Genomic DNA, 27537 nt, shown 5'->3' on the forward strand with positions numbered 1-27537 from the left:
TTTGGATTTAAATTTTTAGGTTTTATTAAGAATTGATATCGGATGAAAACAACAAATATCGAAGAATTCTTAACAGCATCTGTATTTTCAGGTTTTTTGTGTTTGTTTAAATCAAGGTCTAAAATAACATTCAGCAAAATTGTACGTGTTTTTTACGTTGTTTTCTTTGGAACGATCGATGCAAATAAATCGGCCTTTACTTTTTCTAAAATTTCCTCGAGAACCTTAATATTTTCTTTGAGGCTTTCGTTAGACAAAGTCAGTTCTTCGATTTCCATAAGGATGGTGTTGTTTTTCATCTTGCGCTTTTCACGGGACTTTCGAGATGCCACATTGTTTTTTTCTCGCCTCTCTTGATATTTGTCCATAATGGATTTGGTGCCGCCACGTGAAGAGTGAGGCGACTTGCTTGAAGTAGAAACACTTTTTGTAATGTCCGTGATTTGTGATTGGGATTCGGATGGTGCAGTCATATTTATATCCATGGCGTCATTGATGCTTGCCGATACTTGATCAAGATTGGACATCCCAATTTCTGATGGTGAGGTTAGTTGATGATAATGCTGCTGCTGCTGCTGTTGTTGTAGTTGGTCTAAGGGTTCATTCTGTGTGATACAATCAGTCTGGATTGCCTGTTTTTGGACTGAACCCTAAAAGAAAAGAAAAAAAAAAAAGTCAAGATAAAATTAATTTTTGAGATGAGAATTGATTATCAATATTATTTTGATTCTTCTGTTCTCATCTCGAGTTTCATTCTCATTGTAACTTTCGACCTTCCTCAGATGTATTTTATTGGATTCAGGATCATTCTAAAATTGTCCACTAAGATCTGTAGCGTAGTGGATTAAATCTTGGTAAAATACAGTTGTAAAGTTACACTGTTCTGGAGGTTGAAGGTTCAATCCTCAGTGTGGGGTGACACTCAAAATATAATTGTGAATTACTTATGATTTCTATCCTGCCATGATTAACTATCCCAGTGGATTAAATAAATGGTTCTGTTCAAAATTCTGTGCAGATTCCTGAGTTTGACAGAAAGATTCTTCAAGTCGGAAGAATCCAAATAATATGAAGATAAAATTCAATTTTTATTTAATAGCATATATATTTAGTAAGGTGATTGATAATTTAAAATTAAAATTAAAATTAAAATTAAAAATCTGTTTCATAAGAAGGAACACAACAACGTCAATAATTTTACAATCGTTTCAGAAACGATGCTTTTATTGCGATAGACATAACGATGATAATTACGGTTTTCAAAAGGCGAACAATTAAAAGATACATCTGCCTTACTTAAAAAATGCTAGGTTTATTTATGGTGTCTTTTATATATAACCCCCCCCCCCAATATTTTTGCTGATGAGGAGACTTTGTTTTAAAAAAAAAACTATATGTCAAAATTATTGTCCGTGACTTAATGTCTATCTCAATTAAAACATTGTTTGCGAAACGATCGTACAAATTATTGACTTTTTTGTGTTCCTACTTATGAAACGGATTTTTAATTTTTAATTTTAATTTTAACTTTTAAATTATCAATCACCTTATTAAATATTTAAGTAGCTCTAGGATATTTGCCTATCAAGCTAATTATATATCTGCATTACAACGAGCACTGTTCTTTTCTTGTATTTTAATTAAATTAGTGATTTTACTATCACATTAAAATACACTCTGCTCTTTAGACTACTGTTCTAATGTCCTTTAAATTATATATATAAACATTTTACAATTGTCATTATATTTATTAATTTATTTTTATTTCGGATTATTATTGTCATCTTTATTAGTTGTTGTTTTTTGATCTTTTATTGGTTTGTTTATTCACAACGTTTCGGCCAACTATTCCTCTGGCCTTCGTCAGGTGGTAACCGCGACGGATAGGAACTTTGAATCTCCTAACTGCATTCTCAGCCATCACTGCCATCCGTAGTTGTTGTCGTCTCACCACATTTTGGCCAAGCAAACCTCTGGCATGCTTTGGGTGGGATTGAAACCGCTATCTTCAGACAATGTTCATCTGGAACTGTAGAGATTCAACATCTCTATCAACTGCGCCACGGGCCCCGAAGGGACGATCAAGGTTGGATTCTTTTGATCTTATAAATCCACGTTTATTTATTATCTGATCTTCCTAGTCGGGTGCGTACCGATTGGTATATATATTATTCCTTAATTGGAATTCATTTTTGAGATGAGCATTATATATATTAATTTATTTTTATTTCGGACTATTATTCTCATCTTTATTAGTTGTTGTTTTTTCATCTTTTATTGGTTTGTTTATTCACAACGTTTCGGCCAACTATTCCTCTGGCCTTAATCGATTTTCAAATTTAATCATAATAACAAAGAAGCACCACTAGTTTTTACAATATTAGATACTTGAGCAACAAAACCTTTTACAAAAAAAAAAAAAAAGAATTAACTCGCTATTAGATAACTAAAAAAAAAACAGGAGTGTTTGTATCATAACAAAGGGAGGTAATTATTTTATGATAATGTTAGGCAGATTTAGCAAAACTCAATTTTCACTAATTATCTTCAAAAACTGTTTTTATTAACCCTTTATGCCCTGGCTGAGCCAATTAGTTCAACCATAAATTAATATAACAACATAAATAAAATGGGAATTGATTCAAACACACCTTGTACGTATTAATTCAGTATCTGGGTAGCTGCCAGATACCACCAGATTGCAACTGTCCGTTGCTTGCATTCAGTATGCCATCTAAAATTAATAATAAATATTTTTTTTAATCATCTACATCATAATTCAGGTCAAAAAGAGTTAATTTTCTACTTTATGGTTTTTCATAATTTTTGGATATGTTCATTACAGCGACACGACAATTAAGTAGATTCCATTGGTTTTACTTGAAATTCAATGTTTTTATTTTCAAATTTCACTATTATAATGAAAAAGTGTTAAACTAGCAAACATATGTTTCCTCCAGTGACATATTTTACCTGAAATACACCTGAAGAAGGTTGCAGGTTATATTGGCTGAAACGGAGAAACTAACACTCAAGATGGGAAAAGTAGTCTAAACGAATAATACAAACAAGAAGTGTTTAGTCAACAGGTGACAAAAGAGAATGGCTTTCTGGAAACACTGGTTTGCAGACCCTAAATGTCTCAAGATGGTGTTATAAAAATGTCTGGTAGAAATTACTGAATTGCATGATTAGACATTATGTAACGAAACAAAAGCATCAGGATCACTCTCCGCCAAAGCAAATAGACATGTTTATCACAGCTACGCACTTACCTCTTGAGAGTAAACGAAGAGGTCGTCAAGATTCTCTGGAACCAGAAGGTTTTCCAGATCCCATGAGAATGAGTCAGTTCTTAAATCCATATTTGTTGATAAATCACAACCTGGAAAATAAAAGATTTATTTTGTTTTGTTTTTTTTAACTTTTTTGGTGGACATATACGACATTCTTACACACATAAAAAAAATTTTTTTTTTTTTTTTTTTTTTACTATTTTCGAAATATTTGTAAAACTAACAAAAATAAGAACAGAAGTTCAAAGAATCAAAATAATACGATAATCAATCCTCATCTCAAAAATTCAAAAACATAATATACGGGAATCTTTTTAATTTGTTTTTTTACCAATGAGCCCTCACCTATCAAGGCAAAAAGCCTCCCAAGGATAAGGGTTAACAAGATGAATGGATTGTCAGTTGATGAAGAATATTATGAGAGGATTTGAAACTGATAAATAGAGCGATCAAAATTTTATGACCTATGGCGAATGGTTTGTGATAATTTTGGATTTGAGGATGACCATGTTTGCTGGGTAGCAAACCCGTAATAAAGTTCTTTGAAAGAAACTCTGTTAATGGAAATTACGTTTGATGTTAGGTGCACGGAGGAAAAAAAGAATAAAGTTTGGCGATTATTCAGATTGGCACTTGTGGCGGCATTTAAAATTAAAGAAAATACAGAAATGTCTGTATGATGTACGTACCAGTCACAGGACGAAGATGAAACATTCCAAAAATCACATAATTTTTGATCAAGTAGTTTTTTATTATTCAAGAAAATCAAATTTTACTCTGTTTTAATGAAAGTGAAAAAATACGAAATCAAAGAATCGGTGGATAAGAGCAGACAACCCTCACGCACACGGAAACTTTCAAATCACTTATTACCTCCCCTTATGATCTCTAGTAAAACGTGGTCTTGTCTATCACTTATCGGTAAAAAATAGCAAATTTATTTTTCGTAAAAAGAAAAAAGTACTTGATCATTTTTTGTGATTTGTTTCAATATAAAATCTTTATTTCGTGACAATTAGGTACAATATAAAAGTTTTTCTTTATTTATTTTTTTCGTTATAAATGCTAATCTTATAATAAGCACTGAAAGTTTCTATTTTTTTTTTTTTTTGCAGTTGTGATAGAAGCACAAGTTTCTGCTATGAATGTTTTACAATGAGGAACTAAAGATTGGAGCTCAGTCGAGCACTTTCCATGAAAATAATGATAAAGTAGAGAAAGACTAGCAATGTCTCTTCTGTGAGAAAGGGATTCAAGAGGATAGAAGAGCTCACCCTCCACTAGATTTCAAAGTCGATTTTGTACAATAATAAGCAAGGGAGATAACTAAGAACTGAACCAAGAACAGGAGAGACAAGATAACAGTACTAACTAAAGATGAGGAACATTGTGCGAGTACTAAACATTGATTATTACTTATGAGGTGGCTTTTGACAAGAAAGCTTTTGACACTGGATTTGAAGATTACCAAGTTGTAATCAACAGAGAAGCAGTCTCAGAGAAACAGGTTCCATGGGTGAGAAGCCCTTGTAAAAAAACTTTGCCAGTGGAAATTCCACCCAACACTAGATACATGAAGGGAGAAAGGAAAGTGTGAGTAGGAAAAGGAGTTCCTTCTGCGAATAGTTTAAAAGGAGGATATAACTATTGGAGCTTAGTCGAGCACTTGCCGTGGAAATAGTGATAGAGTAGAGAGAGATTAGCAATGTTTTTTCTTTGAGAAAGTGAGTTGTCGAGAATTTTTTTAAATGTTTTTTTTTATAGATTTCGTTCGAGAGAAAGCATGAAGTCACTTGATGTAAGGAACTGAAAAAAAAAATTTCAAGGTCAAAAAATTTACAAATATATTTCTTCAAGGTCAAAAACTTTAAAAATATATTTCTTCAAAGTCAAAAACTTTTAAAAATATATTTCTTCAAGGTCAAAAACTTTAAAAATATGCTTCTTCAAGGTCAAAAACTTTAAAAATATGCTTTTAAAGGTCAAAAACTACAAAAATATGCTTTTTAAGGTCAAAAACTTTAAAAATATGTTTCTTCAAGGTCAAAAACTTTTAAAAATATGCTTCTTCAAGGTCAAAAACTTTAAAAATATGCTTCTTCAAGGTCAAAAACTTTTAAAAATATGCTTCTTCAAGGTCAAAAACTTTAAAAATATGTTTCTTCAAGGTCAAAAACTTTTAAAAATATGCTTCTTCAAGGTCAAAAACTTTAAAAATATGTTTCTTCAAGGTCAAAAACTTTTAAAAATATGCTTCTTCAAGGTCAAAAACTTAAAAAATATATTTCTTCAAGGTCAAAAACTTCAAAAATATGCTTCTTCAAGGTCAAAAACTTCAAAAATATGCTTCTTGAAGGTCAAAAACTTCAAAAATATGCTTCTTCAAGGTCAAAAACTTTAAAAATATGTTTAAGTCAAAAACTTTTAAAAAATATGTTTCTTTAAGGTCAAAAACTTTAAAAGTATGTTTCTTCAAGATCAAAAACGTTAAAAATATGTTTCTTCAAGGTCAAAAACTTTTAAAATATGTTTCTTCAAAGTCAAAAACTTTAAAAATATGTTTCTTCAAGGTCAAAAACTTTTAAAATATGTTTCTTCAAAGTCAAAAACTTTTAAAATATGTTTCTTCAAAGTCAAAAACTTTTAAAATATGCTTCTTTAAGGTCAAAAACTTTAAAAATATATTTCTTCAAGGTCAAAAACTTTTAAAATATGTTTCTTCAAAGTCAAAAACTTTAAAAATATGTTTCTTCAAGGTCAAAAACTTTTAAAATATGTTTCTTCAAAGTCAAAAACTTTTAAAATATGTTTCTTCAAAGTCAAAAACTTTTAAAATATGCTTCTTTAAGGTCAAAAACTTTAAAAATATATTTCTTCAAGGTCAAAAACTTTTAAAATATGTTTCTTCAAGATCAAAAACGTTAAAAATATGTTTCTTCAAGGTCAAAAACTTTTAAAATATGTTTCTTCAAAGTCAAAAACTTTAAAAATATGTTTCTTCAAGGTCAAAAACTTTTAAAATATGTTTCTTCAAAGTCAAAAACTTTTAAAATATGTTTCTTCAAAGTCAAAAACTTTTAAAATATGCTTCTTTAAGGTCAAAAACTTTAAAAATATATTTCTTCAAGGTCAAAAACTTTTAAAATATGTTTCTTCAAGATCAAAAACGTTAAAAATATGTTTCTTCAAGGTCAAAAACTTTTAAAATATGTTTCTTCAAAGTCAAAAACTTTAAAAATATGCTTCTTCAAAGTCAAAAACTTTAAAAATATGCTTCTTCAAGATCAAAAACGTTAAAAATATGTTTCTTCAAGGTCAAAAACTTTTAAAATATACTTCTTTAAGGTCAAAAACTAGTCAAGAATAAGTATTAGATAGAATCCAATACAGAAAGCCGCAATTCTCCCTCTTTGAAACTGAAATCATAAAAATTAATCAGTCATCTCATAAGATGTATAGCAATAACATACAAAATTTTCAAGAGTCTATGACAATTTTAAATGCCTGTACATAAAATGTCTCGGAACTTATTGAAGGCACCTTGTATATGAAATTTAAAAAATAAATTTTAAAAAGGATATCCTGATACTTTGAAAATCATTTTGAAACCAGTTGATTAGAAAGTTATTTTTGACTTGAAAGTTTAAAAAGCCAAGTATTATAGTTCGTTTGTGTTTCTAAACCAAAGGAAAGTGTTCATTTTCAAAATGCACAAAATGTGTTTGTTTTTTTTTTGTTTTGTTTTTTTAATTCAGACAACTGATTAAATTATTGGAAGTGAAAAACGAAAGCTTTTTTTTTAACTAAAAATATTTACCAACTGTAATAACAGGTTGACCTATAAAACACGAGTTAGATTTTATATAAGATATGATATGTGCTTGTGGGTGAGATTGGGTGGAGTTGTTTGTAAGCTAAGAAATAAAACAAACAAAAAAATGGATTAGATTTAGTTTTTCAATAAAAAAGTTACTTTAAAAGAATGTAAATCACTTCCTCCAACTTTGGCATTTAAAAGTGCTGTGAGTGATGGTACGATAGGCAACATCTCACATCTGCTATTCATGCAGTCCAACCCAAACACTTAACATCAACCAGGTTACAATTTATTGCTTTTTACACACTCAACTCTATGTCAGTAGGCAGAGATTATGACTAGTATGAATTTTGGCGAGAGTCACATTAAGTGCATGTTGGGATAACCTGGGGTTATAGTTAGCTAACATACTTCCAAATTTCTGGTGTTAGACTACCAGAAGTGGTGACAAAGCAAATCACTTAAACATCTATTTATTATAAAATTTCAAATAAAATAAAAACTTATTTTTAAAAATTCTGTAAATAAAAGTGCAAATAAAGACTAATCATGTTATTTTTATCTTTTTAAAATGTTGTTAATTTTTATTGTATATTTTTCAATAATGTCGTTTTCTTATATTTTATTTCAATAAATCGCTTCACAATAGCAATACTGAAGAACAATAAAAATGAAGGAACTGATTTTCCTTGTCACAACTTCTGGTAATTCTACATCAGAAATTAGGAAGTACGTTAGCTGAATATGATCTAACCTGGTGACAAACAGAAATAGACCCAGCTGCAGGTGCTGTGATTGAAGCAGGGGCTCAAAGGTCAGCTCCCTATACAAAACACGCTAGAAATGCAGCTGTCTAAAGATATGACATAAAAATGACATCATGTGTTCAGAGTTTCTAGATAGAGGGGGGGGATGCACCCAACAATGTAGAAGTCTAAGTGAATATTGCCTCAAGACTGTGTTCATCATTAAGACTAAGAAACTGAAGTGGATAAGTAATTAGTTACATGGTCTCTCCTCCCCAGAAACAATCTCTCTAATAAAACCTTTGAAACCTCAGTAATTAGAATTAGATATTGGTCTCTCCTTCCATGAATAACGTCTCTCTAAATAAAACCTTTCAAACATCAGCAAGTTTCGATTGTGTTTTCTGGTATGAATAGATTCGTCTTAGGTTAAGCAGAAGATTGACAACCACGAGGGAATCACAGTCAACACACAGAAAAGTGACGATCGGAGAAAACCAGCAATCGTGCACGTATGTATGAAAGAGAATTTGTTTGATTTATGCGCTTACTTGATCATGTGCAACATCCAAAGTGTTACACCATGTCTTGCTCAGTCTACCACATCCTGGGATATCCAAATGTTGGTGCACGTATGGAAGCACCCCTCCCCCCTGTAATTTTTTTATTTTCATCTTTTTTTCTTTTTTTTTTAGCAGATAATTATCGAATGATCACTAATCTACCAGATTATCAAAAATTAAAAAAAAAAAAACAACATTTAACATTTTTTCGGGGGTATTTCGCTTCTAGTAATACAACAGTATAGTAAATCGATCCACCATTTTGGAAGTATCATTTAATGAATTTAGACTTTTTTAAAGCAGTTTCATCTTCAAAAAAGGCTTTAAAAAAGCTTAATTGGTAAAATTTAACCAAAAACAGTGGATTCTTTCAAAATGGGGGATTGGTTTACTAGAATATTGTATTAGAAATGAAGCACCCCTGAAAAAATGTTAAATATTGAATTTTTTGTATAATCTGGCAGATTAGTGACCATTCAATAATAATAACTGAAAAAAATGAGAAAAAAGATGAAAATAAAAAAATTACAGAAAGGGAGGGAGAGTACCGCTTCAATACGTGACCCAAACATTTTATGGATTGATCTAACACGTGACATGCTGTACATTTAACTATATTCAGTCATCAATTTGGCATAAACTACTCATTCTAAGTCGATGGGCTATAACCTTTGCACGTTTTTAATGGACTAAAATATCTAGTTATATTAAATTTTTTTTTTTTTTCAGAAAAAAATATGTTCAATTAATATAAATTGAATAAAAAAAATATCAATCAGCTTTGTTTTCATGCTTGTTGGAGTTGATTCAACATGGCTGCTTGTTTCAAACAAACATGGCCGCCATTGTGATGTAATGCATTATGGGGACAAATAAACTTTGCAGAAAAAAAAAAAGTAATGAAAACTTGATAGAATAAGGAACCAAATTTGATCCAATATGTGTGAAAAATAAAAACAGTAAAAATTGTGCAGAAAAAAAAAATAATTTTTTTCCGTGAGATTACATGTTAACATCTTTAAAATATGTACACACTCCACCATTCTTTTTTTAGCAGAAATAAAAGCAGAATCCTCAAAGACTCCAACCATCGACATAATGTTGCATTCCTATGCCTGTTTTACACATGTTTTAATGTGATGTACTCATCACACTTCTACTGCCTCAACGTACATACCCACAAGAAACTCAATACGTGACAAAATCTCACCCTTTCACAGTAACGATCCTTAGATGCCAGAAAGATTTCTACTTTAAATGTTTCTTCCCTCGGATTGCCAAATTCTGGAATTTCCTCCCTGTTCCTCTGACTTTACTAACATGCAGAAGTTTAAATTAAATGTAATGTGAACTACCATCTTGCTCACTTTCTTACATTTTACCTTATAAAGATGATCTCAAATATTATAGTAGATCTTTGCATCCAAATAGCAATGTGCTTTGTTTAGGGTAAGCATAAACAAAAAAAATATGCCCTTCATTAACTCTCTGTCTCTCTTTCCCACACACACACACACACACACACACACACACACACACACACACACACACAAAGTTCGGTGTGGCAAGATGAGAAAAAGAAATCCAATATATACAAGCAGTTCTGAAAAAGAAAATTTATTTAAAAAGTGATGGCCATTTTGCATATACAAACCATGGTTACTCCTGCACTATGATATGTGGTTTATTTTTATTTATTTTTTTATAGAAATCGCACCAGACAAGGCATGAAGACACTTGATGTAAGGAGCCAAAAAAAAAAAAAATACAACTTCAGGATCAAAAACTAATCAACACTAAGTATTAGATGGAATAGATTCTGACTCAAAAAACAGCAATTCTTTCCCGTTTGTCAGAAACATCACTCATGGAATGTGAGGACTAAAGGATCAAATAAGAGAAGCAAGAATTCTTTTTATATATTTTTAAGTGTTGCCCCCCCCTCCTCTAAATAAAAAATAATTTTCAGGGGATTGGCTGATGTTTAATCATAGAGAAAAAGAATAGAATCTCACGTTTTTTTTTTTCTTTGACAATGTGTCGAAAAAAATTTGACAAACATTTTTTTTTTTCTTTGACAATGTGTCGAAAAAAATTTGACAAACATTTTTTTTTTTCTTTGACAATGTGTCGAAAAAAATTTGACAAACATTTTTTTTTTTCTTTGACAATGTGTCGAAAAAAATTTGACAAACATTTTTTTTTTTCTTTGACAATGTGTCGAAAAAAATTTGACAAACATTTTTTTTTCCTTTGACAATGTGTCGAAAAAAATTTTACAAACATTTTTTTTAGTTGAAATGAACAAATAGGAAAATCTGAAGTTCCTATAAAACTATACACTTTCATGACTCATATAGCCTGGACAAAAGGTAGTTTGTTGATCTCAATATATAAGCCGCTACTACTACTTCTAAATAATAACTACCATATATTTTGCTGTATAAGACAACCCTTAATGTTAAAAAAAATCATCTTTGAAAAGCAATATTTCATAAGATACCAGGTGTTGCAATCTCTAACCTAGGCTCAGCAAACATGGTTTCGTGATTTAGCAGTCATCTTATACAACCGATATATGATAAATTTATTAAAATTTGCTCCAATTTTGTACCTTGTCTTATCTGATAGCCGTCTTCTACGCCAAAATATACGGTAACTAATAATAAGCATTAGACAGATAGATAGATAGACAGATAGATTCTGACCCAGAAAACTAATTCTTTCTTCTTTGTCAGAAACATTGCTCATGGCATACGAGAACTAAAGGACAAAATAAGGGTGGGGGGAGAATTACTGGATGATTAGTCTGTGTTCTTTTTCTATACTCAAGTGCTACCCACCCACTCCTCATCTAAATAAAAAAAAAAAAATTTCAGCTATTTCCAGGAGGTTGCAGTGTAAATTACAGGGAAATAAAATAAAATCATTTTTTTTCTTTTAACAGTGTTGGGAAAAAATATTACAAACATTTTTTTTTAGTTGAAATGAACAATAGGAAAATCTGAAGTTCCTATATACTTTTATGACTTCACGAGCGAGTTATTCATATAGCCTGGACAAAACACAGGTTTGTTGGTCTCAAAATAGAACTACTACTGCTTCTACTACTACTACTGCTTCTACTACTACTACTGCTTCTACTACTACTACTACTACTAAATGAAAGAAAGCCTTTGTCATTAACGTCTGTTGTTTATCAGACTATGACACAGAATTTCTCTATTATCTTCTGATAAAATGTGATTTTTATCGTTCAAAAAGCAATCGGGTTGGTACCAAGCATGTAGATAAGAAAAGATTGTGACGGTTTACAATAACCCTGCTATTTTTTTCGTTTTAAAATCCAATTTTTGACATAACAGAGCTCCCCAGACAAATTTATGTTTTTTCAATAACCCCTGTTATTTTTTCTTTTTAGAGTCCAATTTTTTACATGACGGGGCTCTCCAGACAAATTTATGTTTTTTCAATAACCCTGCTATTTTTTCTTTTTAGAGTCCAATTTTTTACATGACGGGGCTCTCCAGACAAATTTATGTTTTTTCAATAACCCCTGCTATTTTTTCTTTTTAGAGTCCAATTTTTTACATAATGGGCTCTCCAGACAAATATGTCTTTAGTTGACCTTTAACAAGTAAATATTTTCATTTACTAACCAAATAGAAAAGTTACTAGCCAAACCCACATGATTTTTGGAATATGACATTTTTGTTCCATAGTGAGTATGTACATCATAAAGATCTTTTTTTTTTACAGTGGAAAAACACATTTTTATGACAGCGTACTGATGGTAGACATGTTTGGATTTTTAGAACATGCCACAGGGAGATAACGCAGTCTAAAGCGCCGACACCTCCCTCTCCATCTTAAATAATAGCTTTTCTTCTTAAAAATCGGAACATGGTTACCTTTTGATTGATATCATAACAAATTGAATTTTCACTGTACAAAAAAAAAAAAAAACTACTTGATCAAATTAAGTGAAATTTCTTTTTGGAGAACTTCATTCCTTTATGGATACATACAATATAACTTCTTTTTTTTTTCCGATATTTCCATTTTTTAATGTCTTGATTAAACTGTACAAGTACCTTTTAAATAAATATAATTCTAAATATGCACCAAATTTTATGTTAAGATTTGAAGATATAAACATTCAAATTTCGTCAGATGTTTTTTTAAACAGTCTTCGTTCTAATCGTTAATGATGTAGAATTTGGATTATTTAATGGGTAGAATTTGGATTATTTAAGGGGAGGACTCACTAAGAACTTGTTTACATTAAACTTGAAGGTTACCATATTGTAATCTGCCAGGAAGCAGGTCAATGGAACAGTGTTTCACATATCGGCAGTTCTAGGAAAGAAGCTTTGTTTATGGAATCTGCGTTTAGATTTAGGCACAGATGGAGAGCAGGGAAAATTGTTGATAGTGGTTGTAGCTAGTCGAGTTTTTATGAAAGTTTGGCAAGGTGGAACCATAGATTGGAGGTTGTTTTATTAAAACACAAATAAAGTTTGAAAAGGCATTCAGTAATGAGCGTTGGAAGATTGTCGATGAAAAAAACACAATTGGCAAAAGTATTTTATTATTTCTAAGTCAGAACTTGAAAAAAAATCACTTGCAAACGCGACTGTTTCACTCATAACATAAGTAGTCCAAATTTTGATATGAGTAGTCCAATTTTTGGTATGAGTAGTCCAATTTTTGGTATGAGTAGTCCAATTTTTGGCGTACATGATCTGATAGTCAAACTCTTAGCACATTTCAATAAAAATTAAGTAGTTTTCACATAGTCCAATTTTTAAAACGTTAATGCAGTTTGCTTCAAGCATTGTTTTGCATGTATATGAAGGAAATTTAAATTTGTAAAATTAAGACATAACAGTGGTATAAGCTTTGCAGACTCACCTGCTATTAATACAATATTTTTGTATTGTTATTCTTTATATTTTACATGTAGTATATTCTTACTTGTGTCAGCATGGTCAGCTGGAAGACGCAAGAACGAATGCATGTTAAAAAAATTTTTTTTAATACATATTACATTGTATCAATAAAGCTGAATCTGTAGAGTTTATTCCATATCTTATTTTGCCTCAATTTTTGTCTATCCGTTACACCATCTGCATTGTATTGCGTTCTATAAATTTATTTCATTTATGTAGTTCAATTTTTGGAGCGAGTATTTTTATATATTTTACTAGACGACTCATAACACTGTCTGGTTCACATTGACACATAGTATATCTATATTAATAAAATCATAGTGTGTGTGTGTGTGTGTGTGTGTGTGTGTGTGTGTGTGTGTGTGTGTGTGTGTGTGTGTGTGTGTGTGATTTTTTCGCTTCCATGTAGCATATTTCTACTAAAACTTCTATCCCTCTTCCCCCTCCAGTTTTATCATCCCTCTTCCCACTCTCTTTTTCTCCACCTAGTCCATTCCTCTTTCTGGACACACACACACTTTTATAGATTACCTGAAGAATGAGCCTGTGTAATGGAAATAATTGCTTGAGAAAAAAATCATAGTTACTACATTTTAGTTAATGGCTAGAAAACAGACGCCCCCCTCCCCTTCCATAATGGCAGAATTTGAACCAGCTCAGACCATTTTTCCGGACAAATATTTAGCATTTGTATTTTCAAATGAATTTTGGCTTTAGAAGGACGGACTCAATTTTCAACAAGTTGTGATCTATTTCTAAATTGCAAGTGAAAAGCCAAATTGATTTCTTTTTCTTTTCTTTTTTTTATGGTCACATTTTAAAAAAATAGATAATTAAAAAAATAGATAATTTTAAAAAATAATTTTAAAAAATAGATAATTTTAAAAAATAGATAATTTAAAAAAAATAGATAATTAAAAAAATAGATAATTTGAATAAAAATAGATAATTTTAAAAAATAGATAATTTGTATAAAAATAGATAATTTTAAAAAATAGATAATTTTAAAAAATAGATAATTTGTATAAAAATAGATAATTTTAAAAAATAGATAATTTTAAAAAACAGATAATTAAAAAAATAGATAATTTGTATAAAAATAGATAATTTTTAAAAATAGATAATTTAAAAAAAAATAGATAATTTTAAAAAACAGATAATTAAAAAAATAGATAATTTGTATAAAAATAGATAATTTTTAAAAATAGATAATTTTAAAAAACAGATAATTAAAAAAATAGATAATTTGTATAAAAATAGATAATTTTTAAAAATAGATAATTTTAAAAAAAATAGATAATTTTAAAAAACAGATAATTAAAAAAATAGATAATTTGTATAAAAATAGATAATTTTTAAAAATAGATAATTTAAAAAAAAATAGATAATTTTAAAAAACAGATAATTAAAAAAATAGATAATTTAAAAAAAAATAGATAATTTTTAAAAATAGATAATTTAAAAAAAAATAGATAATTTTAAAAAACAGATAATTAAAAAAATAGATAATTTGTATAAAAATAGATAATTTTTAAAAATAGATAATTTAAAAAAAAATAGATAATTTTTAAAAATAGATAATTAAAAAAAATAGATAATTTAAAAAATAGACAATTTAAAAAATAGATAATTTTAAAAAATAGATAATTAAAAAAAATAGATAATTTTAAAAAATAGATAATTAAAAAAAATAGAAAATAGATAATTTGTATAAAAATACAAAACTGCTAATGTTTATCAACATGAATAAATGAGAAAGATTTCGTTTCAGCTTTCCAACAAAGTCATGAACTGTTTATTTTTAATTAAAATCTCAAGTGTTTCACCTGATGCACTTTATGAAAAATGAGTCAACAAATCCATCTTATTTGCAAAGTAAATAAGTAAAAATTTATTTCTGGTTTAAGCCGGGTTAGGGTTTCTTACTAAGTCAACCCACTCTCGTAAGAAGAGTAGAAAGCGGATTCGTAATTTACTAAAGCTGTGTAACTCTTGCTTTCCTTATTTTGTCCTTTAGTCCTCACATTCCATGAGCGATGTTTCTGACAAAGAGGAAACAACTGCTGTTTTCTAAGTCAAAATTTATTCCATCTAACACTTATCGTTGGCAAGATTTTGACTTGAAAGTAGTATTTTTTAGCTTCTTATATCAAGTGGGTTCATGCCTTGTCTGGAGCGACTTCTATAAAAAAAATTTTTTTTTTAAACCAGAAAACTATTAGTACTGCACCATAGCAATAAAACAAAGCACATATATCTATACTACACCTGCACCATAACAACAATACAAATATCCACATAGCAACGATAAAACGACCAACGCTAATTTTTATTTTTGCAGGTCTAAATAAATTATAGCCATCGTCAACAAGACATGACGCAGTGAAACAAAGCAAATCGATGGATCAATGGTTTCCAATGGTAACATTACTCGATCACGTATCATCGTTTCTATTGACGACAAGTTGTCTTTTACATAAAAGTACTTGTGCACCATTGGTTTAGACATGACCTTGTGATGTACTGTTTGCCAGTTTCCATTGTTCAAACCAAAAAATTGAGCTTATTTTCCAATGCCAAAACCGATTCCTTAAATTATTATTTTTTTTATTTGATTTTTGTTTAAGAAACATTTTTCCACTGCTTGTAGTAATAATAAAATAAATATTTATTGATTTAAACTTCCAGTAAGATAAAAAGTGTGTTTACATTTGAGAAAATATCTGCACATTTAAGGTATGTTTTTACAGTAATCGGGAAAAAATACTTTTATAGCTAAATATTGTTCATGACATATATAAACCATTATAAACCATTATACACCTAGCATCATCATCTGGAATTCAGGTTTTTTTTTTTTTACAAAGGCATCACCACATTATCAAGGCCCAGAGGCCACTCAAGGATAAGGGTTAAAGAGTGTACAGTAGAAGTTGGTCAATATAGTAATCATTAGTAATGAAAATTTTGTAAATTTAATAACTTATATGGAACGGCTCATCAAGAACTTATTTACCTTAGACTTGAACACAACCATATTGTAGTCAGCCGGAAAGCAGGAAAACGGAAGACAATTCCACAGGCGTGCAGTTCTAAGAAAGAAGCTTTGTTCATGGAATCTACGTTTAGGTTTAGGCACAGATAAAGAGTGGGGGGGGGGATTATTGATAGTGTTTACAGCTAGACGAGTATTTCTTGTGAAAGTTTGGCGAGGGGGGACCATAGATTGAAGCTCAGTTGAACACTTTCCATGAAAATAACGATACATCAGAGACAAACTCGCAACATCTCTTCTGTGAGATAGAGGTTGTAAGGAGGAGAAAAGGACATCTCCTACGAGGCTACGAAGTCTATTTTGAACTCTATCAAGGCAGGACAAGTCCTTTCTAGCAGCTCCTGCCCATATGTGGCAACAGTATTCCATCCTTGGACGTACCTGGCTCTTATATAGATAGAGAATAGCATCAGCAGTGAGATATCTACTGGATCGATAAAGTGATGATTGTGTTGTTCCAACGAGAGAAAAAAATGTATATTTAAAAGAGTGTAGCCATCAACAATTGTGTGTTTTTCAGCCTTTTATCATTTTTTTATTTTAAAATATTTTTATAACGCGTTTCAAGCTTTGTTTCGCTATCTTCAGATATTTTCGTAAAAAGTTTTTTTTTAAATGAGAGTTTGAAATGTTATTTTTACATTTGCTGATACTAAATGTGTTTTTCAGGTCTCAGACATTCTCTCTCCAACAGTAAGTGTTGGTAATGTTCACTAAAAAACCTTTTTACGAAAATATCTGAAGATAGCGAAACTAAGCTTGAAACGCGTTATAAAAATATTTTAAAATAAAAAAATGATAAAAGGCTGAAAAACACACAATTGTTGATGGCTACACTCTTTTAAATACACACACATATATATATATATATATATATATATATATATATATATATATATGTGTGTGTGTGTGTGTGTGTGTGTGTGTGTGTGTGTGTGTGTGTGTGTGTATATATATAGTGAATAAATGACAAAAGACTATATTCCAAAGTTCATGATGTGGACCATCTTATAATTTATTCCTTTATTCCTTTAATTCAGTTGACATTTACAATACAAGGAATAAATTATAAGATGGTCAACATCATGAACTTTGGAATATAGTCTTTTGTCATTTATTCACTATATTGCTCTGTAATTACATTGAGCTTCTTAAATAAGGATTGGTATATATTATAAGGAAATAAAATATATTTCCACAAATATATATATATATATATATATATATATACTAGCAAAAGTACCCGTCGTTGACTGGGTTCAAAAACAGCCTACGAAAATGGACTCTGATTTATGAAAGTATGATAGCTTATGAAAAGGAAGGGTTGTAAAGAGATAGCTTCGAATTTGGAAGTATCAAAACCAAAGCAAAATATGATGAAAGTAAAAATAAAATAGATAAACCCCATAATTTATTATACCATACCTGTTCACACTGAAACACTTATCACAATATTCTGTGGATCTATATTAAAAAACCTTGTTAAACTTTGTCACATATTTCCATTCTATGGAGGTCAAGCGCGAACGAACACCCCATAATTTTATTATACCATATTTCTTCAAACTGAAACATAATTATCAAAGTATACTTACGCAGATAGATATGAAAAGTCTTTATTAAAGTTTGTGCCTATTTCCATTCTATGGAGGCCAGGCATGAACGCAGACCCCACAATTTTATTATACCATCCCTATTTAAGTTAAAACATACTTATCAAAGTATTCTTATGTACATCTATATCAAAAACACTTGTAAAGGTTTTTCTTTAAATTTTAAATTTTTTATTTCCATACTTTGTGGACCAGGCGCATACGCAGACCCCACAATTTTAATGAATCATCATTATGCCAAATCAAACATACCCATTCATGTGTCTCAATACATCTTCTATCATTGTATGTTATCAGTTTTCTATAATAGTCAACCATATAGGAGCCTATTCGTGACCAGACACACACACAGACGTTGAGCTTTATATTATATATATATATATATATATATATATATATAGTCTTTGAAGTTTTTAACATTTGAAACCATACAAAAAACTACTTCTTATCATTCGTTAAAAAAACCATCTAGTCAGTAAGTCATTTAATCACCTGCAATCCCTGCATCAACTCTCTCGAATTTACTATAATACCAATTTTTTTTATTTTTCAAGGGATCATCAGTTGTTTACCATGAAACACTGTTTCGGGGATTTAAAAACAAAACAGTATATTACATCATGGCTCCCCAGCAGTGTTGATCAAACACCACCACCCTTAATCTTAGGAAGAAGACATGTTACAAAAATTTGATCCAATTTCCTATTCTTAATTGCAATTACTAACCTTTTCATAGTATAAAAATGAATTTCTTACCTGTGCGATTCATCAATTTCCACATTTAAAATGGATACATTTTTTAATTTATCAGTCTTGTATTTATAAGATTTGGATTAATCCATTTAACTACTTATCACCCCCACTATAATTAGTAGTTTGTATATTTACATTCTTATTTATTTAAAATTAGATATATAAAGGTTAAAAATATTTTATATTCTTTATTTGTTTTTACATAAGCAGTAATATGTTGCTACACAGTCATGAGCATGTTTCAGTCAACTAGTTACCAGTAATTAGAGACCTCTTCAGGTGATACAGCTTTTATGAAAGCAAATTGCAAACTTTGCTTTCGCATAAGCTGTATCGCTTGGAGAGGTCTCTAGTTACTGGTAACTAGTTGACCGAAACATGATCATGACTGTGTAGCAACATATTACTGCTTATGTAAAAACAAATAAACAGTATACCTTCTTCCACTTCGCTATTGAGCATTCGGGTTTGTATTACTGTACACATAGATTCGAAAAAGTTGTCAAAAAACAAATATATAACAAATAAATGTTATCAAAGGCAAGATAAGTTACTTTTCTACCAAACTGGATATATTTTTTGTGTTTTTATTCAATGTAACATGTTTATTCAGCTCGAAAAACATACAGTGTTTACCGATGCATTCGAAAATTCAAGATGGCGTCTTACACCCTCTTTAACACCGTAAGTATGGAAAAAGGTGTTATAAATAAAACAGCTATACAAAATACTATTAAAAACCCGTCGAATATATGTCAACCTATGTCACGGTAACATATATTGAGCGAGTTTTTAACAGTATTTTATCCGTTTTTTTATCTATAACACCTTTTCCCAAACTTACCGTGTTAAAGAGAAAATAAGACGCCATCTTGAATGTTCGAATACATCGGTAAACACTGTATGGTTTTCGAGCTGAATAAACATGTTACATTGAATAAAAACACGAAAAATATATCCAGTTTGGTAGAAAAGTAATTTATCTTGCCTTTGATAACATTTATTTGTTATATATTTGTTTTTTGACAACTTTTTCGAATCTATGTGTACAGTAATACAAACCCGAGCATTCTTGTATTAACCTCGTTAAACTTCATTAGTTACTTAATCTGTGGAAAACAATAACTTCATATATATATATATATATATATATATATATATATATATATATATATATATATATATATATATATATAGTAAGAGGTATATTTGGTAAAAAATAGGGAATATATATATATACATGTTGTTTTGGTATGTTTTTTCAATTATATTTGACTCTTTGTGTATACCAATCTATTTTTATTTAGAAGCTCAATGTCTGTTAAATAAAACAACAGAGCATATATAAAAGAAATAACAGTATAGTCACATTCCAAAATCCAAATATTTTTCATGCAAAACAGCTCCTCCAGCATGTTACAATTTAATACATTTTTTTACAGATCCGTTTCGTTTCGCAGAAACAAATGGTTATTATTATGTCAATACCATCACTTTTCGTGCATATACCCTTCAGAAAAATTAGAAATTATTTGCTTAGATAGAAAAATGCATGACACTATAATGCTGCAAGAAGAAAAAAGTTCATAGAAGACTCAAAGTCGTGTGTTTGTTCCGGCAGCCATCTTCATTTCTTCTTGCAGTAAATTAAAACTTAAAAATGCAGATGAAACAATATGTGATGATTACGTATTTCCAAAAGTGACATGATAAGATTCAGTGTTCTTGTCGGGTTTACAATGTTGACAAATAGATTCAGATTACAAATCTGAAATCTACATAATCCAAATCTGTAGAAAAATTCACTTTGCAGGCGGTCGAGGAAGGAAGATTATTTCGAAGCGTTAAAGTTTTTTTTCACTTAGAGATATCGCAACTGGCGTAATTTTTTTTTTTTTTTTTACAAGGAGGTCACCACTTATCAAGGCCCGCAAGCCACTCAGGGATAAGGGTTACTGCATGTACAGTACGTTGTACGTTAGTGTTGAGATTTCATAAAGCGTCTACTTAAGGGGGCGGCCCATCAGGAACTTGTTTACGTTGGACTTGAAGACATCCAAGTTGTAGTCAGGTGGGAAGCAGGCAGATGGAACAGAGTTCCACTAATGCTGCTTCAATCACCAGCTAAAGATTTGTGATGATGGAAAGATGGTTTTCAAAGATACAATGAAGGTAAAAAAAGATTGTCATCGTAAGCAGACAGAGTATCCATGAAATAAACAGGTTGTGTATCAAAGGGTGTGCATCTGAACATATATAATTATAAAGCTAATTATAAATATCAAATAATATTGAATACAACATGGAAGCCTTCAAGCCCAATGTAAACAAGTTCTTGTTGAGCCATCCCGATAAATAATCAAATTCTGCCGAACTTACACCATTAATGATTGGTACACTACCACCTTACATTCATTAAGCTTTATCCTTGAGTGGCCTTCAGACCTTGATATGTGGTGACTCCCAAGTAGAAAAAAAAAGAGTGAAAAAAAAGGAAGAACTGAAAGATCTTTTGACTATCAAAGGTAGACCAGCAGTTATCTTTAGACAACGATCGTCAATGCTGGAGTGTCCAGTGGACAGGGGCAGAAAAGAGAGAGCAAGGATGTTCTTCGATGCTTTTCAGGTTCTCTCTCTCTTTGACCAACCATGATTCCCAAAGAGACTGAAGAAGTTCTTCAGGGAACTAATAGAATCAATGCAAACCCTGCAAGATGATTGGTCACGTCTTCTATATACTGTGATAAGTTTTTGTGTTTTAACTTATTTTAAAGTGTGTATTTACTTCGAAACAAAAGAAATGTCAAGTCTGTTTAGAACAAAAAATTATCAGCCTTTAATAATCACAAAAAAAAATCGAAAATCAAGCAAAATACTGATAGAAAAACATTTAATAAATGTCACCAATCATGTGAAAAATGTTTTTTGAGAGTCACCACTTATCAAGGCCTGAATACCACTCAAGGATAAGGGTTAATACATGGAAGTTGGTACTGTAATAATCATTACTGGTATAAATTGGGTAAAATTTGATTATTTATGGGGACGGCTCAGCAATAATTTGTTTACATTGGACTTGAAGGCTACTATGTTGTACTCACAGTCTCCAACCACGCCTCTCCTGAGTCAAGATACAAGACGACTGGAAACAATGCCAAGATGAGCGGAGAGCACATACAGCGTCTAGAATTCCCAAATGGTCACCCATCTTGGTACTAACCAGGCTCAACGTTGCTTAACTTCGGTGATCTGGCGAGAACCGGTGTGTCGACATGATTATGCCATATATCTAACTGCAACTCTTGCCACACAAATTTCATGTGCAGGCACCCTTACAGTGGGTATCCATAGTCTGACTAGGCTGAAGGAAGCCACATGTTGTATTCAGCTGGGAAGTAGGACAGCAGAACAGTATTTCACAGGTGGACAGTTCTGTGAAAGAAACTTTGTTCATGGAATCTGTTTAGATTTAGGCGCAAATAGACAGTGGGGGAAATTGTATATAATGGTTGAAGCTAGTCGAGTGTTTTTTTTGTGAAAATTTGGCAAGGGGAGACCATATATTAGGGTCTAGTCGAGCACCTAACGTTCTACTAGTATTTTGTTTAATTTTCGATTTTTCAATGATTATTGACGATTAACAGAACTGTAAGGAGACCAATTTTTTTTTTCATTCTAACTCAACAGACTTAACTCAACTTTTGTTACAAAATAAGCAAACACTTTAAAATAAGTTAAAATACAAAACTTAGCATGTTTATAAAACAGTAACTTATTTTGCTTTTGGTAACATTTATTTGCTGTATTTAATTTCTTTTTTTTGTTTTTACACTTTTTTGTTTTCTTAGCTCTTGTTAAAAATACTCAGAGATTTTTTTTTTAATTAGAGTACAAATATTCCTGGACAATGCCGAATATATACTGCTAACGATGTATGATCACTTACCTGTGTTAAATAGGCCATTTATCTTCGATACCGAACGTCGAGGAGGAGGTAAAGTCCAAAGTGGACTGTTCTGCTAATCTCGCCCCTCCGACGTCCTCAATCTCTTGAAAGAAATCATCAATCATACTTGGGCTGATAAAATCGTCCAAGAGTAGTGGAAGGCACTGGGCGGAGTTCTCATCAGTCGTCGTCGGCTTATCCTCTGGGTTGATCATGTTGCTGCTGTTGTCATTGAATGGTTGCGGGCATTGGGTCATTAACAGTTGTTCAATATTCACGCTAGTTGCGGTCTCCACCACGATTTGACTTAGGTGTTGTTCACAAAAAGATGGCCCCTCCTCTATCTTGACTTTTAGAGTATTAACTTTCAGGGGAGGTCCTTCCTATCACGCCAACACGGACAACGCGACTCTGAACTCCGCCTTCGCCTCTAAAAATGCAATAGCAAAATAAGAAATAAATAAATAAAATTGAACAAAAAAAAAGGAGAGACAGCATTACTTCAAATTAATATAATGAAAAAGAAATTACAAAAAATACAGAACAATTGAATAACTAGCGAGAAGACCCGACATTGCCTAGGAATTGAATGATAATCAACGAATGTATCACACTCCCATATTTTTAAATCAGTAAAATCGCCCATTTTTAAATCAAATCGATTGATTGCTTTCTTTAGTTGGTAAATATGTGCAAAATAAACAATCAAAGCTCAAAATGTACAAACATTTTGAGTTTTACTTAAAAATTCAGAAAAATCAGGAAATTAATCAATCTTAATGAAATTTTCAGTATTTATCAAATAATGATTACAGAATATAAAAAAAAAACTCATTATTTAAATCACATTGGAAATGTATTATTTTCTTTAAACAAAAAACATCTTTACTAAAGTTATGGTTTTCAGTAATAAAAAAAAAATGAATGAATTTATTTTTTATTTTTTATGAAAATAAAGCATCATAAATTGTAACAATAAGAAAAGAAAATTTTTTTTCAGGAACATTACAAAAAAAAAGCCCCTAAAATCAGTTTTAATGAATTTGATAGAACTTGAAGAAAAATTAATTTCTCGAACTCCCAATATTATCATTGAATTAAGCATTGTTTATTTAATATTTTCACACACGTAAAAAATATAATTGCAAAAAATATTTCTACTTTTTTTTAAATTACATGTTTCGCATAATTTTTATATGTAAGATTCTAATATTTTCCTTGCTTGCATGAATGTGCAACTTTCGTCGTAACATAATTTTTATATAATTTTGAAAAATAAAAATGTCTTAATTTAAAATCAGGAACACAGAAAAATAATTAAATTTAAAAAAAATGGTAAAAATTATACAAATGTTCACGATAGGAATGTACGGATGCATGGCTGGGGGGGGGGGGGAGAAAGCCAACACTTCTTACCTCCCTCCAACTACCTGATGCCATTTTCAGACAGCCTTTTGACTTTCTGACATTTTTGGTTTCCATAGAATCCCTTTTTAGACGACTTCATTTGTTTTTGCTTTAGCAAAGCTAGAATCTCTCACTTTTAGAAGCTAATTAAGCTATTTTTTTTGTACAAACTAGGTATATTTTTATTTAATTCATTATCCTAGGACTTTAATTTACTAGTTATCTTTGAAATAGACCCAGAAAACTAATATTTATCTTTTAAAGGATTTTTACAATGAATTAAACTTCAAAATTTAGCTGAATTTGTCAGCTTCCAAATGTCACCGTAGAAACATTTTTTATCATAACTTTTTTTTCATGTGTACAATTATTTTTTTTCCTTTTAGAAATTAACTTTAGGCTTTGATCTTTCAAATACAATCAAAAAATAGTCGGAAACATACAAAAAAATTATGATGAATCTGCTTTCAAAACCGTCCCCCTATATTTTTTCACCATTATTGCCCGTACATACTAGTCGGGGACCCATTATAGTGTTTCACATGCCTTCCTGCAGTGACTTAATCCACAATACATTGTAGTCTAGATTGCACTGTAGAGAACCTACTGTTGATTTTATACAATTATTTTTATATATATAATGGCTTGAATTTAAGTTTAACGTGCAAAAATCAAGTATCATGCTTCAATTATGCTCTAAACAGAAACATTCATTTTGAACGCACCCCTGTCATATCAAAGAACCTACTGTTAATTTTATATGTTGGGCCTTTCTGCTTGTATGGTAATAAAACTTCTCAAATGCATTTGTGATTGTTAGGCTGTGTAAGGTGTTAACTTTAGTCAAAATCGCCTGTTCCTTCTTTCATCAGATTATTTTGATTATCAGTATTTATCGAAGACATTCCGATACAAAACCTATATAAGAACACTGTCGGGTATATGAACCACCTTTATGTGAAATTTTATAAAAATAAGCACAGTCGTTTTCGAATACATAACAAACAAACACACACACACACACACAGAGTTCCTTTTATATAAAAGTAGAGATTATATTTCATACTAGCTGTATCAGACCGGCGTTGCCCGGGATGCAGTGAAGTCATTTTAGCTTTTAATTTTTACATGTCTGCACTTTGTTTAAACTTATAAAGAAAACAAATAGAAAATTTTAGTTGCAAGGGAGAAAACGTTGTCTTCTTTAGTTAAAAATATGAGTTACTTTGCTGATTTAAATTTTTAGATAGGTAGTTTGTTATAACGTTTTATTATTATTATTATTTATTATTATTTCTTGATTATATTTTCCTCACTATTTCAAGCTAAGTCTATCCACTTTTTTTCATTTTTTTTTTGTAAATGAAAAACTTATTAAAGACACCCCAACCTCCCCATGTTAAGAACGGCTTTCGGAAAAAACATCCCAACCTTGAAAGCCGTTCTTAACATGGGGAAGTTGGGGGTGTTTATACTACGATGGGGCAGGTCGTAAAAAAATACCTAAATTTTCTACTCGATGAATTTTCGTAATTTTTTAATATATTACTATTTTCGACATGACAAGCAAGTATTCTTGTGTTTGTTTAAACACCATCATCTTAAAATAACATCGATCTGGCGACTCTCTCTTAACAACAAGAAGAAACAACAAAGCGAAAAAAAAAATGATCTCCACTCTAAAATATTTGACAAGAAATAATTTTAAAAATATATAATAATAATGGAATTCCCTCACGACATAATCGGTAATGTATACTAGACAAAAGAAAAAAAAAATGGTCCGTAAAAAATACCTGAAAATCGATTGGATACGGGAACGGGAGTGATTAAAAATTACAACAAATCCTAATAAAATAAAATCGCGACACGTGTTTACGACTTTGTGACAAGTGCGAAATTCGAATGTCATTTCTAAAGTAGTCTTTAAATGCCATTGTTTATCAATCTCGCCACGAGAGCCAGATGTGACACAAGGTAGACGATGACTGAACACTGCAATGAATGCAAGCATAAAAAATGCCAAAGAGAGACATCGATATTCTTTCGGTAGAGGCTACCTCCTCTTTCAAGGGGCGGTACCGGTTTCTTGCCGATCGCCTGGGGCGCTGCCCGCTGCTACCTGGGAAAACTGACGAGTCCTATCATGCTATCCAGAATGCATATCAAGAGTATCCCCTTTAGAGAGGGGATCTAGATTTCCCATTTTAAAGTTACATTGTAAGAAGCAGGAAAATATACTTCTTCAGTAGGGGTGACACTGACCCGTGACCACTACTGGTGGTACTGGTGGTTACTCTTCTTCCCCTCCTAGCGAAAGAGAGAGGGCTACGCCATGCACGGAAGGAGAGGTAATGCCTGGGACGATCGCCTCCAACTGAACCGGAAAATTTAATGGTAATCCGTGCGTGAGCTGATGATGAACACGTCTGTCTTGAATTAAAGTTTTGATTTAAAAAAAAAAAAAAGGGTTTTTAGTTCTTCTCTCTCTCTCTCTCTCTCTCTCTCTCTCTCTCTCTCTCTCTCTCTCTCGCTGCAAGAACTTAGGCAACAGGGTCGGAAAATGGGATTGAGAAGTCAACGCCCCACCCCCAACCCCAGAGAAGGGGCACTCTGACCTGCAGAAAAGTGTCTGGGCAGCCCCGCTGGCATTCCCCGGTAAAGGTGCCTCAGGCAATTAGAAATAAACTAACCCCTTCTTAAAGAGAAGGCAAATACTGGGAGAGCTCTACAGTCTGCACGGAACTAAACTCCCACCATAAAATCAATAGGACCCAAATTATTACAGGAATGGTCTTAAAATGTCTGTTGATTTTGGGTGCGTAAGATAAAAATCCATTAAAAAAATAAATAAATAAAAATTAAATAATAATTTTAAGGGGGGGCGTAAAGTATTTCGCACGTGACACTGTCATATAAAAGATCTTATTTCGTCATATTTCGATTTTAGATTAAAAAAAAAAGAAGAGTTTTTGGAGGAGTATTTGATTCTCACCTGTGTCTTCCTTGTTCGTCCCTCCTGTTCTACTGATAAGAAACGAGTTTCAACAAAAAAAAATGAGAAAACGGATATTGTGCAACATTTATTTTTAGCTTTCGACGTCATTTCGAACCAATGACAGAAAAGTTTACTCGAGCGAAAAAAACAAAAAACAAAAAAAAAACCAAAAAAAAAAAAAATTTTCTTACAACTTTCGTTTCACAAACGTTTTCAGTAATGAAGAGGGGATCATAATAAATAAAAAAATGTAAAAAAAAAAAAAAAATTCAAATAAAAGTACATTTTCTTGTTCTTATTCAGAATTCAACCTAATTAAAAAAAACAAAACAAAACAAAAAAACGGTTCTCCTTCAGATTGACATTTATATCAATAAATAAAAATGAAGAA

The 27537-nt window shown here is 30.9% G+C and overlaps 1 protein-coding gene and 1 pseudogene across 1 annotated transcript; both read right to left on the reverse strand.

Annotated features, from left to right (window-relative positions):
• LOC145258107 (uncharacterized) lies at positions 1-27278 on the reverse strand. Its single transcript, XM_080115847.1, has 4 exons — positions 27144-27278; positions 22742-23171; positions 3276-3385; positions 1-650 (listed from the first exon to the last, which is right to left on the reverse strand). Exons 3-4 carry the CDS (start codon positions 3363-3365, stop codon positions 153-155), a joined length of 588 nt encoding a protein of 195 aa, XP_079971973.1. The 5' UTR covers positions 3366-3385; positions 22742-23171; positions 27144-27278; the 3' UTR covers positions 1-152.
• LOC145258369 (5S ribosomal RNA) lies at positions 21967-22084 on the reverse strand (annotated as a pseudogene).
• Positions 27279-27537: the final 259 nt, after the last annotated feature.

The sequence above is a fragment of the Euprymna scolopes genome, chromosome 33, assembly GCF_053919585.1.
Source record: "Euprymna scolopes isolate OS-2025 chromosome 33, ASM5391958v1, whole genome shotgun sequence".
NCBI lineage: Eukaryota > Metazoa > Mollusca > Cephalopoda > Sepiida > Sepiolidae > Euprymna > Euprymna scolopes.